The sequence below is a fragment of the Girardinichthys multiradiatus genome, chromosome 4 (genome assembly GCF_021462225.1).
Source record: "Girardinichthys multiradiatus isolate DD_20200921_A chromosome 4, DD_fGirMul_XY1, whole genome shotgun sequence".
NCBI lineage: Eukaryota > Metazoa > Chordata > Actinopteri > Cyprinodontiformes > Goodeidae > Girardinichthys > Girardinichthys multiradiatus.
In genome coordinates, this window is record NC_061797.1 from 38,540,825 (window position 1) to 38,555,593 (window position 14,769).

At 43.1% G+C, this 14,769-nt stretch overlaps 1 protein-coding gene across 3 annotated transcripts in view; it reads left to right on the forward strand.

Annotated features, from left to right (window-relative positions):
* The window catches only part of LOC124867329 (BTB/POZ domain-containing protein kctd15), a 38,698-nt gene extending 24,239 nt beyond the window's left edge, over positions 1-14,459 (forward strand). For all 3 annotated transcript variants that reach the window (XM_047363733.1, XM_047363732.1, XM_047363731.1), the window contains one exon: positions 10,441-14,459. In XM_047363733.1, coding sequence (XP_047219689.1) covers positions 10,441-10,599 — 159 coding nt within the window. In that variant the 3' untranslated portion in view covers positions 10,600-14,459. The remainder of the gene's footprint in view (positions 1-10,440) is intronic.
* Positions 14,460-14,769: the final 310 nt, after the last annotated feature.

Sequence of the window (14,769 nt, forward strand, 5' to 3'; positions counted from 1 at the left end):
TCCACTTGAGGCAGGAACTCCCCTCCAACCTGAAGAGGACAAGCCACCCTTTTCCGGTCGAGAACCATGGCCTCGGACTTGGAGGAGCTGATCTTCATCCCAGCCGCTTCACACTCGGCTGCAAACCGCCACAGCGCATGCTGTAGGTATAAAAACGTTTGCAAAATATTTCTCATCTTACCTGCAAGACAAAGAGCCTCTGATCTGGTTTCAGTTCTGGGCATCGACCCGGCAGAACTCTCACACCACCCCACCCTGCCATTAGGCAGAGCAGTCAGGGTAAAAATGTGAGGGGGTTGTTGACGGGGCAGAAAACCTATTTAAACATTTTTACATAGGTTTTTGAGAGGAAAAAGAAAGATGTATGAAAGGAAGCTTAGATTGTAGGCAGGTGTATTTTCTAAATAGAAACTGTTGAACAATATGACTGAACTGCATGCTGAGTTGTTTTTTATCCTGAATTCACTGTTGAGCTTTTCTTTAAAGCTACAAAAAAGGAAGAAAAATTCAACCCTGTGATATTGAGTAAATTTAGCCCAGCCGTTTGTTTTTGTTCTTGTGTATAAAATGTGGAACAGTCCGAACAAACAGCTCCATCTTGGCAAGTTATTCTCCATGACTGGAATTTTGGGAATAATGCAAAACACCTGCGTTGTGATGTAGACCCAGTGCAGGGAAGCAAAAAGAAAGGAGGGAAAACATTTAACCTAAGAGTCACAGAGGTGTACAAAACGTGTCCCAGCTCTAGAGCCGGAGCCGCTGCTCCATACATCACCATGATGAAGCGCTCAGATCACACCAGAGCCAATCCGTCCTTCATCAATGTGACAGCACAGGCAGACATGGATAAGAGGGCCTATCCCCCCCAATGCCCAGGCAGGGTATGCAACATGCTGCAACACCCTCTCACATGTCACTCTGTCACTCCATCAATCCTGAGTCGACTGAAGAAGGAGAGCAAAGCCCATCACAGCAGACAAGGCCACACAAACACCACCGCAGTGTTCCTCAGTGGCCTGAGTGGCAGAGTTAAACTGTAATACTGCTCCAGTTTTTAGGTCCCTTTGTGTGGCACTATGGGTCCAACACAATGTGAGGCTCAGCAAGAAGCAGGTTGTTCTGTCAGGTGGAGGTGCTAAAAACCAGATTACTCTGCCTCCTGACAGATATTTCTGACCACCCACCTCTAAAAATAGGTGGGGTTTGGGCACCCATATACATTTTATGTGTTAATATTAATATTTACTTTTATATCTGTGTATTTAAATTATTATGTATAGTACACGTATATTGACACACACGCACATCACAAACATTTTAATATTAAATAAAGATAACCTGAGAAAATACAAAAAGTAGTTTTCAAATGACTTTTTTTAAATAAGGTAAATATACTAAAACAACATGTGGAAAAAGTATTTCTCCCCTAAACGTAAAAACTAATTGTGCCTAAATTAAAGGCAACAACTGTAATGAAGCATTTGTGATAACTAGCAATGATATATCTATAGCTGTGGAGGAATTTTGGCCCATTCAGCCACATTGGAGGGTTTTCAGGCATGGACAGCGAGTATGAGGTCTGGACACAGCCTCTCATTTGAATTTAAATCAGGACTCAGCTGCTCCAATACCTTCATTTAGTTTTTTGTTGAGCCATTTAGCTGGGGACTTACTGGTGTGCTTTGTATTGTTGAGCAAAGTTTACGGTTCCATCAAGTGAGGCAAGATCACACTACCACCACCATGCATTACTTTTGCTATGATCCTCTGTGTTAGTTTTACTCCAGATGTAATGGGACGCTCGCCTGCCAAAACGTTTGACTATTAACTTGTCAGTAACTTGTCAGAATATTTTCCTAAAAATTGTGGAGATCATCAAAAGGTTTCTTTTTAGTCAACATTGGTTTTCTTGAAACGTGGATGCAGTTTCTTAACTGAGGCGGCTGAGGCCTGCAGTGCTTTTGAAGTTGTTCTGGGTTCTTTTGTGACTTCCTGCATGAGTTGCCGAGTAATTTTAGTTGGCCTGCCACGCCTAGAAAGGTTCACCATTGTTCCACGTTTTCTACGGTTGTGGATAGGGGTTCTCACTGTGGTTCACTGGAGTCCTAAAGCCTTAGAAATGCCTTTGTAACCCTTTTCAGATCAGGGTATGGTGTCTTGCTGTTTATGGGCCTACTTCATGTTGTCATAGAGGTTCTGTTTAAGCAGTTATTTTTCCGGTAGGTCTGGGATTTAAGTGTGATGAAAAAGCAAAAACAGATGAAACATCTAAGGATTAGATTTATTATTATTAATTATTTATTATATGTGTGTTATTAAAATGTATTCATCATTTATTGAGTATGACCACATCACAATAATAACCTTCACATTATGTTTTCAGATTTTGACTTTGTTTTATCAACCCAGTATTATCATTGTGGTGTCCGTTTTGCTACCCATTTGAAAACTTTCTGGAGTCGCTCTGACAGATTCAGCAGTAGAAACATCTTTTTTTAAAAGTGTGTAATACTTTTGTTCGACACTGTCTGGTTCTGGACTGAGTAGTGAGGTTTTATAAAATTAATACACAAAAAACCAAATGTCCAAGTTGATTTAACTGATCCAAACTTTATGCTAAATTCTATAGACGTATAAATGTAGACATCAGTGGTAAAGGAGGTGCTTAAATGTTTTATCGTTCGTTCGTCGTCTTCCGCTTATCCAGGACCGGGTCGCGGGGGCAGCAGACTCAGCAGAAACGCCCAGACGTCCCTCTCTCCAGACACCTCCTCCAGCTCCTCCAGGGGAAGCTCATTTCAGCCGCTTGTATCCGGGATCTCGTTCTTTCGGTCATGACCCAAAGTTCATGGTAATAGGTGACGGTAGGAACGTAGACCGACCGGTAAATTGAGAGTTTCGCTTTGTGGCTCAGCTCTCTCTTCACCACAATGGACCGGCACAGCGCCCCCATTACTGTGGCAGCCGCACCGATCCGTCTGTCGATCTCCCGCTCCATTCTTCCCACACTCGTGAACAAGACCCCGAGATACTTAAACTCCTCCACTTGAGGCAGGAACTCCCCTCCAACCTGAAGAGGACAAGCCACCCTTTTCCGGTCGAGTACCATGGCCTCGGACTTGGAGGAGCTGATCCTCATCCCAGCCGCTTCACACTCGGCTGCGAACCGCCACAGCGCATGCTGTAGGTCTTGGCTAGAGGGGGCCAGCAGGACCACGTCATCCGCAAAAAGAAGAGACGAAATCCACTGGTCCCCAAACCAGACCCCCTCCGGCCCTTGGCTGCGTCTAGAAATCCTGTCCATAAAAGTTATGAACAGGACCGGCGGCCCTGCCGGAGTCCAACATGCACTGGGAACAGGTCCGACTTAGTGCCGGCAATGCGGACCAAACTCCTGCTCCGCTCGTACAGGGACCGGATGGCCCCTAATAAAGGGCCCCCGATTCCATACTCCTGGAGCACCCCCCACAGGGCATCACGAGGGACACAGTCGAATGCCTTCTCCAGGTCCACAAAACACATGTGAACCGGTTGGGCAAACTCCCATGAACCCTCGAGCACCCTGTAGAGGGTATAGAGCTGGTCCAGTGTTCCACGGCTGGGACGAAAACCACACTGTTCCTCCTGAAGCCGAGGTTCGACTATCGGTCGGACTCTCCTCTCCAATACCCTGGCGTAGGCCTTACCAGGGAGGCTGAGGAGTGTGATCCCCCTGTAGTTGGAACACACCCTCCGGTCCCCCTTCTTATAAAGGGGGATCACCACCCCAGTCTGCCAGTCCAGAGGCACTGTCCCCGACCGCCACGCAATGTTGAAGAGGTGTGTCAACCATGACAGCCCTACAACATCCAGACACTTGAGGTACTCAGGGCGGATCTCATCCACCCCCGAAGCCTTGTCACCGCGGAGCTTTTTAACCACCTCGGTGACTTCAGCCTGGGTGATGAAAGAGTCCAACCCCGAGTCCCCAGCCTCTGTTTCCACCACGGAATGCGTGATGGCAGGATTGAGGAGATCCTCGAAGTACTCCTTCCACCGCCCGATAATGTCCTCAGTCGAGGTCAGCAGTCTCCTGCCCCCACTATAAACAGTGTTGGCAAAGCACTGCTTCCCCCTCCTGAGGCGCCGGACGGTTTGCCAGAATCGCTTCGAGGCCAACCGGTAGTCCTTCTCCATGGCCTCACTGAACTCTTCCCAGGCCCGAGTTTTTGCCTCTGCCACAGCCCGGGCCGCAGCACGCTTGGCCTCACGGTACCCGTCAGCCGCCTCAGGAGTCCCACAAGCCAACCACAGCCGATAGGACTCCTTCTTCAGCTTAACAGCATCCCTTACTGCCGGTGTCCACCACCGGGTTCTGGGATTGCCGCCACGACAGGCACCGCAGACCTTACGGCCGCAGCTATGGGCAGCAGCATCGACAATAGATGCAGAGAACATGGTCCACTCGGACTCTATGTCTCCAACATCCCCCAGGATCTGGTCGAAGCTCTCCCGGAGGTGGGAGTTGAATACATCCCTGGCCGAGGGCTCCGCCAGGCGTTCCCAGCAGACCCTCACTATGCACTCGGGGCTGCCAAGTCTGTCTGGCTTTCTCCTCCTCCAGCGGATCCAACTCACCACCAGGTGATGATCAGTGGACAGCTCAGCCCCTCTCTTCACCCGAGTGTCCAAAACATGCGGCCGAAGGTCTGATGATACGACAACAAAGTCGATCATCGACCTCCTGCCTAGGGTGTCCTGGTGCCAAGTGCACTGATGGACACCCTTATGTTTGAACATGGTGTTCGTTATGGACAATCCGTGACTAGCACAGAAGTCCAATAACAAAACACCACTCGGATTCAGATCGAGGAGGCCATTCCTCCCGATCACGCCTCTCCAGGTGTCACTGACATTCCACATCCCTAGAGCCAGCCTAAGCATCCGGGGATCGGGCCGCTGAGGTCTCCACCTTCGTCCGCCACCCAATCCTCTTTGCACCGGTCCCTCACGGTTCCCCCTGCAGGTGGTGGGCCCACTGGGGCCCACCACCTGCAATGTTTTATTTGAAAGAAAAATGTCAATTCATTGGAAAAGTCTATAAAATCATTTTTGACCTTAATGGGAACAAAAGACTGAACAGGAATTACAGAATCACATTGCTTAGTTGCTGTTGATGTATTGTGGCAGAGGAAGTAGTTTTAACAGTATGTTGTATTTTCAAATTCAAGTCTAAAGTTGATTCAAATGTAAAGCAGCTATACAATTCTTCTCTGCAGTGGAATATTAAGTTTCATTTTTTCCTGTGGATCTTGTGTTTTAAAGAATGAAACAAGTGACAGCAAAGTTTTAGGAAAGGGAGGGAACCCATCAATTGCTCAAGTACTCTGTATGTTCACATTGTCAACACATGGTGCTTGTAGACATCTTAAAATGTCCATTTGCAATGGTAAACCCAACTCATTTGCTTCAAGGTCTGCATGAAAATACTCCCCAGTCAAAGTGCTTTTATCACTTGCATGTACTAGAAAAGCTGGCACACAGCTTAGAGAATTACAAAGAGCTGGAGCTTCACCGCTGCTTGACGCCAGATGCTTAGGGTGCAGTGAACATTCCTTGTTGAGCTTTTGCATCGTTAAACAAAGCACCAACCCCTCCTGAGTGCGGCACCCGCCTAAAACGTCAGCCTGCCTGTGTCACACGTGTCAATCAGCTCTGAATCGTGGGCCACGAGGAGCAGGAGTCTTCCAGCTCCTCCTCAGAGGTGTTCAGATTCTCTGTACGTTCCGGCAGCCATCAATATTGCATCATGTTCCTGTTTTCCAGCCCTGAGACTCATCCACCTTGATTCCCGCTTCACCCTCTTTGTTGCATTTATAGGGAGGTGGAAAAGTGTGACCGATATTATCCCTTCTTTACAACAGTGGCAACCTCGGGCTGAGTGGCAGCTGGTTCACTTGGTTAAATATGGAACAGTTCGCATTTGTTTGAAAAAGCCGTGTTTTCAGCTCACTGGGGACATAGAGGGTTAGGAGACACTTTTGATCAGTTTTAGTCTTACTGGCAGGAAAAGACAGACAGAAGTAATGAAGTCTGATAAAGAACTCAGTTTCTGTTACATCCTCTGCACTGTTTGATCCAGATTTCCTGTATTGAGTACAACGTTATCCATATTGTACAATACTTTATAAACTTGTTCTTACTAGTTGAACTTTTTCACATTTTGTCAAATTACATCCACACACATGAATGTCTTTTACAGCAATTGTAGGCGATATTCAAACAGAATTTAGGTAAAAGAAAATGACGCACTGCTTTTTAAGTTTTTAGGAATAAAAATTGGAAAAGTGTGTTGTGCCCTGGGGTGAACCTGGCATGTATTCAGCATCCCGTGGTAAAACCTTTGTAGGACCACTGCTCACCAAAATGACAGCTTTTTGCCCATCACTTGCAAGTCCTTTGACTGGACCATTCTAAGAAATGAATATGATTTGATTTAAATCATTGTTGTCTTATTGGAATGTAAACCTCGGCTACAGTCTTCTGTCTTTTGCAGTATCTAACATGTTTTTAGCTCCATCCATCTTCCTATCAAGTCTTAGCAGCTTCCCTGTCACTCCTGAAAGATACGATCCCGCATCATGGTCATGCCACCACCATGTTTCATGCTAGTTTTCCATCACAAATGACATTTGTAATGTAGACCAAAACGTTTCATTTATATAACCTAACCCTGCTTTAAACCTCTATAAAACTTTACTTCTATCCTCTCCAGTGTGTTCCTTGGTCTTCACATTAAATTTAACACAAGTGAACTCTATTTATTATTTAGGTGGCCTTGTACTTGATTTTGTTTAGGGGTAACAGAGTAAAATAAGCTAAATACAAATGCAGGTCTATAACATCATTTCCTTTTCAAATACAGTGAAGTTGTGACAAAATGTGAAAAAGTTCAATATTTTTACAAGGCACTAAAAACGGTTATTGTTGCAAATTAGGTAGAAATGAGAAAAACTGCTAATGATCTATAATTTCATATCATGGAAACAATTATCCCCATACTCAGTCTTCATCCAATCTGATTGCTTGTGCAGAACTCACAGTTAGGCTTTTTTTTTATGGTTTCGCTCAATTGAGTTAGGAAAGTAAGCAAGGAAATCTGCATAAGTACAACATAAGCTGGGATGTGAAGGCCTGCAGTCACAAGAACGTAGCACAGAACGGAGCAACCAGACATGTTTGTGCTTTTTAACGCAGTGCATTCCTTTCTCTTGTCAGCGGGGATTGATTTTAGGACATAGTCCTCTGGACATTGGAAGCCTCAGCTTAGATACTGCCTAATTATTCTGTGTATTGTTTATCCCCCCATGGCTCTAATTCACTGTGACAAAACTGAACGTGAACTTTTTTTTATGGCATCTTATAGTCATTACAGTATCCTTGAATCAGTTACAACCATCTATAATAATATCCTTAAGTCTTTTGTGCTGCAGTGCGTTAATCATAAAAGTCTTTTCAGACTATCTTTATTGATCAGGCCCTTCTCCTCTGTGACCAAATTTTGCTGCTGAACATGACGGAGTCCCACATGTGTTAAGAGATGATTGGGGGAAAATGCAATGTGATGCAATGATCAAAGAAGGCTATGTAATATCATTTCCATAATCGTTAGGCTCCTCCGTCGCCTGTCATGGATTCTGAAGTGTTTGATGCTTGGGCAGGTCTCTTAATTAGCCATCCTCGCCATCATCTGTCTGCGGCTCCTTCTGTCTCACAAATTACTGAGTTTGTCACCGTCGAATGGCCAGAGGATGAAAGTGGGGGAGGGGGCGGACTCTTCTGAGTGGTCCGTTAGACTTACAAGCAGCACATCGATCTGCATTTTAGTTTTAATAAAGAGATGCATGAGCAGACAGGGGCTTCTGGTCTGCTCAAAAAGTTTTTGCAAGTTTTCATGTTTCTGTATGTCTGATTTCTGCGTTCGGCTCCCAAAAAGCCCACTTTAGCCTGGGAAGGGGCTCGCATTCCTGTAATTATTATAGAGGTCTTCCTTCACCATGAGTCTACATGTCAGCGTGTGCAAGCTTTAAGAGAAAAACATGATGTTTGGATGAACCTCTCTCTGTGTCTGGCAGAACAGGTTTGCCCTTGGCGAGAACTTTCATTTTCATGCACTCCACACGCTGTTAAAAGGAAGGGGGAAAAAGTAAATAGAGACTACTTCTCTCGCTGGGATTTAGATATATGCTCTACCCCCTAAAATAAAATTAAATAAATAAACTACATCTCATTCTGATTACAGCAGACGAGGAGAGAAAAGTGATGCTGGAGTTCATGTGTCTGAGTGTATCTCTGTTTGTTGGAGTGTGTGTATGTGTGTTAAGGCCCAGACTGGAGGGCTAACATGCATCCCCATCTCCTGCTCTCTCCCTGCAGCTCAAGCACTTTGTCCTTGCACCGATCAGCCACATCTCGTTCCTTATCCTCATTCGCCGCACGTCGTTGCCTTTCCCTCTCTCGCTCACAGACCTCACTTCTTCCCTCACCCCAGCCTCATTACTCAAATTAGGAGCTCCAGTAATCACCAAGCCGAGCTCTAGTCAGGCCCCTTAACACACCCTGCTCACACTCAGGCATCCCTTTGAGCTCCTCGTGCCCCCAGCTCAGTGGCCGATCCGGAGCGAGTCGTATGAATATTGCAGAGGTGGTGTGATGTTGGGAATGCCCTCTGGTTTTAATCACTTTCTGTGATTGGATTGAGGAGAAGTTTAATGGCACATGCTGCGTGGTGTAACTGATGACTATCCGAGGAATTTCTATACCCAAACACCAGTGCTCCTCTCACGTCTATTTCTAAATATTAATTTATCTTCGTTAATTGGTTGCTTCTTTATTGTGTATACAGCATATGACTTAGATCTTAGTGGATAGAAAGCAGTCACTCCCAAATATAAAGCACAAACTTTTCATAAAGATGTGGTATTTTTTGCTTAATTTATTTCTTCTGATCACTATACTTGTTATTTAACTGAAAGAGGTCCAGAGGTAGATAAAAATTAGGCTGTAAAGAAGGTTTTTGTGTCTAAGGTTTCCAGAATGAACCTTGAGTTCCTTCTTCCTGTTCAAATATCAGTCATTTATCAGTGTTAGTTAAGCACATGAATAAAATGTAGCACTAAGTCATTTACAGAAACCAAGAGAGATGGGAGAGATGTCTGAAAAAGGCCTACCATCACAAATGCAAAAAGGTGGATTTTGGTAAACTCCACCAGGACTTTAACTGGAGGCACATGCTTCAATCTGATGAGACCGAAATCAAGCAACAAACCCTCTAGGTCAGTCAAACAAGGATGAGTGTGTGGAAAAACCACCTTATGCCTACTGTTAAGTATGGTGGAGGACATATGAGGCTGTGGGCCTCTTTCTCCTCCAAAAGCCATTGCTAGCAGGCATGGCATTGTGAACCTTTTGAAATACCAGGACATTTTAAATAATAAACTGGTTGCCTCTTCTAAAAAAGTCAAGATGGGTCAATCCTGGTCTTTAAACAGGATAATGCTCCTAAACATACGGACAAATCAACACTTTTGTTCCCAGAGTTCTCAGACCTAAATGCTAAAGTAAAGTGAGTGAGTTGAATAGAAGACAGAATAAGAGAGGACCCAAGATCTACGCACCAACCTTGTAAAATGCTATAGGAGAAGACTAAGTTGCTGAAGTATTAACTATAGGGTGTCAATAAGTGTGATACCTGTAATTGTGTTACAACTATTTCTTCATGGCTTGGTGGTATAGCGAGCGCCCAATACGCAAAGAATATTAGCCCTCCCAACCTTGATACCTCTGCTGCATGTGTTCCTCCTTCTAGCTCTGCGCATTTCCTGTCTGAAACCATTGAGTAAAAACCACCAGTGTCACAGCAATCTTAGAGACACCCAAAAACAATGGTTTCCTAACATGGGATTCATTTCCAATGTGATGTTATGCTGCTGCAATAAAAGAGGAATTTATTTTCAGGCTTTTTACACATCTTTACCATGGCTGAAAAATTAATAAATCTGCATCTGTTTAGTTGCTTATCAACACCTCCAAATAGCACTAATTAACATGTCTTATTTTGTGTTTGGCACCAGTGAAGGAAAGTGTGAATTTCATAAATTATTGTCTTTAAAACAGGTCATGTGTCAAACTATTTATTTGAACAGTTATTTTGTGTTTCCAGTGATATTAGTGCTCTAAACAAGAGTTGTTTTTTCACTTTGCATGAATAAAACAAACATTTAAAGTTTCAAAATCAATGTATTTGCTTTAAGCAAACTATTTTCCCTATTTTGAACAAAAAAAAGCTTGCAGTGTCTTTATCCTGACCACAATTAGCAGTACTTTAAGAGCAATGAATACCGCAGCAAGATACTTTTTTATATTTTTGTAACACCCAATCATATTTTATCTTCTCCGCAGGTTCTGGAGCGTCTTTTCCAGAAGGGCTTCAGTGTGGCAGCATCATGTGGAGGCGGAGTGGACTCATCCCAGTTCAGCGAGTACGTGTTGTGTCGCGAGGACCGGCGAAGTCTCTCAATCAACACCCCTATCAGGATAAAACAGGAACCCCTGGACTAGAGATATTTTTGAGGGAAGAAGGACTGACAACAAACCCTCCCCTCCTCCTCTTCCTCCTCCATCTTTTCACACCGTCCCCATCTCACTGTCACCTTCCCCCTTTCTGCCCCAGCTGGACCACAGCCTCCACTCCAAGAGCATACCTGAGTGTTAGCTGAGGCTTGAAACCTCACCAGCTCTGCTGAACTCCATGGGGAATGTAGGACCAAACAGAGGAGGAAAGCATCAGCAACAAAAGTTTTTCATTATGTTTGAAAAAATACCCAAAGAATCTGTTGGACCGTTGGGTGCTTTTGGCATCTCACAGCTCTCTGTTTTTAGCACAGATTTACAGACTGGTTTTCCCACAACTACTTAAGAAAACATTGTACAGCAATCTGCACCATCTCCGTCATCCAGTTCTGTTTGTGTGGGACCAGTGTCCTCTCTGACTGGTGACACAAGGGGCCTGCTGTGGTCCAGAAAAGCTTCGGCAGACAGGATGTTTTTAAGGATGATAAGATAAGGAGGCCCCCAAACTCTGTGACCCCGTTAAACCCCCGTTAAACCTCAGCAGACTCAGCATTGTTTGTTAAACCGTTTCTCGCTCGCTTTGCTGTTTTTATCATGACATGGTGTAAACAATTATTATTAATAGGATTATTTTTAATGTCTCTTCTCCCCCCCTTTCTCCAAAATGAAGGATGTACGAACATTGTATTCATTAGGCTTCGAGAGCTTGCAAGGGACCGTTTCTTGGCAAAGGCTGCAGCAATTCAGATGTCTGCAGGCTATGTGGCAAAAGCAATCTGACTGGCAAGGAAATCGGAGCCAGAAAAAGTCCCATTGTTCAAACAGGAATGGAAGAAAACCTTGATGTTTCTACATTGTTTATAGTCAAATGTGTTGCACACATAAAAAAAGAAAGCAGCTCTAAAATTTCTCCTTGGTAGCTCTAAAACAGACAGTGCCGTGAAAAAGCCCCTTTATTGTCAAACATACTGTTTCAGATAATCAAACAAGTTTCAATATGAGACAAAAATAACCGGAGTAAATGCAGAAGACAGTTTTCAAATGGTGATTTTATTCATTAGGGGCAAGAAAGCTACACAAAACAAGCAATTAACCATTTTTTTTTTGGTTCTCTTTCACCAGCTACACCCAGGCCTGATTACTGGCAGGCCTGTTGAATCAAGAGAACCTGTCTGACGATATGAAGTAGGCTAAAAGATCTTATAAAAGCAACACATCACACCTTGATTTAAAAAAAATTCAAGAACAGATGAGAAACAAGGTCAATAACTTCTATCACTCTGGGAAGGGTTACACAGCTATTTCTAAGGTTTTAGGACTCCAGTGAACCACAGTGAGTAATCATTCAGAAATGAAGAAAACATGGTACAGTGGTGAACCTTAGGAGTGGCTGGTCTACCAAAATTACTTTAAAAGCCAATCAACAACTCATCCTGTAAGTCAGAAAAGATCAGAAACAACATCTGAAGCACTGCAGATCTCACTTGAATCAGTCTTCAAAATTTAACAATAAGAAAGGCTGGACAAAAATTGCATACATGGGAGAGTTATAAGGAGAAAATCATTGTTGACCAAAACAACACAAAGACCCATCTTACATTTGTCAAAAACCATCTTGATCCCCAAGATTGTATGGAAAATATGGAATATGGAACATTATACCTACAGTCACACATGTTGGTGTGCAATGGTCAAGAGTGAAAAAATTTGTAGAACTTTGATGGACCCATAATTTCTGTTCATTAGCAGAAGTCCTGAAGGAGAAAGTTCAGCCATTAAGCTAATGTGCTCTCAGGTTTTTCCGCAGAACAGTGATCCAAAGCACAAATAAAATTCCCCCTCTGAATGGCTCAATAAAAAAGGTTTTGGAGTGGCCTAGTCAAAGTCCCGATTGAGATGCTGTAGCATGGCTGTTAACAGCCTGTTCATACCCAAAACCCTCCATTGTGGCTGAATTAAAATAATTCTGTAATGAAGAAAATCCTCCGTGGTGATGTTAAAGACTCAGGGAGGTACCACCAGTAATTACATTTAGGGGTAACAGCTTATTCACACAATACCAGAAGTAGCACTAAATGCAAAAACTGCTTTTTGCATTTAGTGCTATCTGTTTAAAACTACTTTGCTGAACTGAAACACAAAAACTGACAAAAAAGAAAAAAGAGAAGACATTTGTAAGGGGGTAAATACTTTTTCACAGCGATACATCTCTGACTGGATTGTCTCGTGTTTAAGTTTTTGAGCTTTTATATTTAAAATTCAGGAGAAAAAAAAGTAGTTGAGTTTCGAATGTGAAACAACTGAGAACCTGCGAAAGCTGACGTTTACCAGTGCGTCTCGTGATCAGCAGGAGATGTACTTTAAATGTTTGTTTGCACTTGAACATTTTTACCCCACTCCAGAGGAATCGGTTGAGACCAGCAGGCAGCATCAAGCCAAGCTGTTTCACATTGAGGTGGATGGTGGGATTAAAGTACTGAAAAACATGGAGAAAAATTAAGCAAATGGAGGAAACTGTGCCGGTTTTGTTGATTGTAGAAGCAAAGTAAAGACTTTCTTTGAGCCACGTTGCATTATTTAAAACCGTATGAAGAATGCAAACATTTGATCCTCTAAGTCCTGACAGTTCTGTTGAGAAGCCCGTGTTTGAATATTGTCTCTTCTGAGTCCAGATAACTTTAGAGATTGTTCACATATTACATAAAGCAGAACTGAAACTTCAACTGCACTCCCAGCATCAGTGTGTTGTTCACAAGGAGGCAAGTTGGCGGCGTTTTGGTCAGTCCTGCTCTTTTTCTTTTGCTCTGATTCTCCGCCTGTCTTAGATCAAAGTCAGAAGCAAGAAAGTTTTCATGCTTTTTATTTGTGTATAACTTAACCATGCTGTTTCTTCAATAACAAAAGCCTGAGTTAAAACAAAAAAAGCAGCTTGCTCTAAACTTCATTGGTGCTGGCATTTACTTGATTTAAATTTAGCTTGTGTTTCTCGTTGTTCATTAAACTTGGACTCTGCTGTCCGAACAGGAGAAGGGAGTGGACGAAGTTTCTCACAAAAACGTTTTTTGTTCTGATTTGTTCCTTTTGGATCCAGTTGCCTCAAAAGGAATGGTCAACCATGTTTTTTTCAAGTGAAGATGCTTGTTGGGCCCTCTCGCAGAGCTCCCCCAGCTCCCTCCTGCCTCCCCATTTACAAAATGCCCTTCTACGCCGGACCACACCGCAACAAGCCAAATAGACTGATGAGTCAAAACACAAGCTGGCTCAGAACATGCCAGGCAACTCTACTCTGCAGCTGACCTTAACGCACTTTGATTGAAACTGATTTGTGCTTCTGTGAAATAAGACCGAAAGCAACTCTCATTATTCTTTGGGAGCTAAAATATCTGAATTTAAAAAGAAGATACTAACCTTTCGACATCTCGACAGATTTGGAACAACTCAACAGGACTGGAAATTTTTAGGACACTTGTCGGTGCTTTTCAGATGAGGCACTAGTTCATTTCAGGCGGTCCACTTGGCTTTCACCCCTCCTCTGAGGCGGTTCAGTTTGTACAGTTACTGTGTATTGAATTATCAGGACTCATAGGCTTTATGGGACCTTCATGTTGTTGAGAGATCTCAAATCCACTTCTCAGTAAAGAATGAAAAGAAAATTCTGAACATTACATTGTGTACATATGGATTAAAAAAACACATTTCAAAGCGTATAATAAGGTGCAAATGTATATTATTTAAAGTGTTTAAAACAATTAGACTGTGGTATTAAAGGGCATGTGTTCATTTACAGTGTCTCCATTTGACTTTTCTTGCATATTTGCGATAATAAAAGGATGTACTGTATAAATTAACTTTGTCTCATTGACTCTTTTTGAAAGGAGGATATACGGTGTCTTTGAAAAGTATTGACACCCCTTGAAGATTTTCAAATTTTGTCAAGTTACTACCAGAAACAATGTATTTTATTGGGATATTGTACGGAAGACAAAGTAGATGGAAACTGCTAGACGCTTTTTTCTTTTTTTACAGATAAGTTCTGAGAAGTGTGGCATGTATTCATACTCAGCCTCCCTACGTTACGTGTATATTTGTAGAACCACTTTCTGTTGCTTATCCTTCTTTTAAAAATAACTAAAGTTTGCATGTTCTCCCCTTGTATGT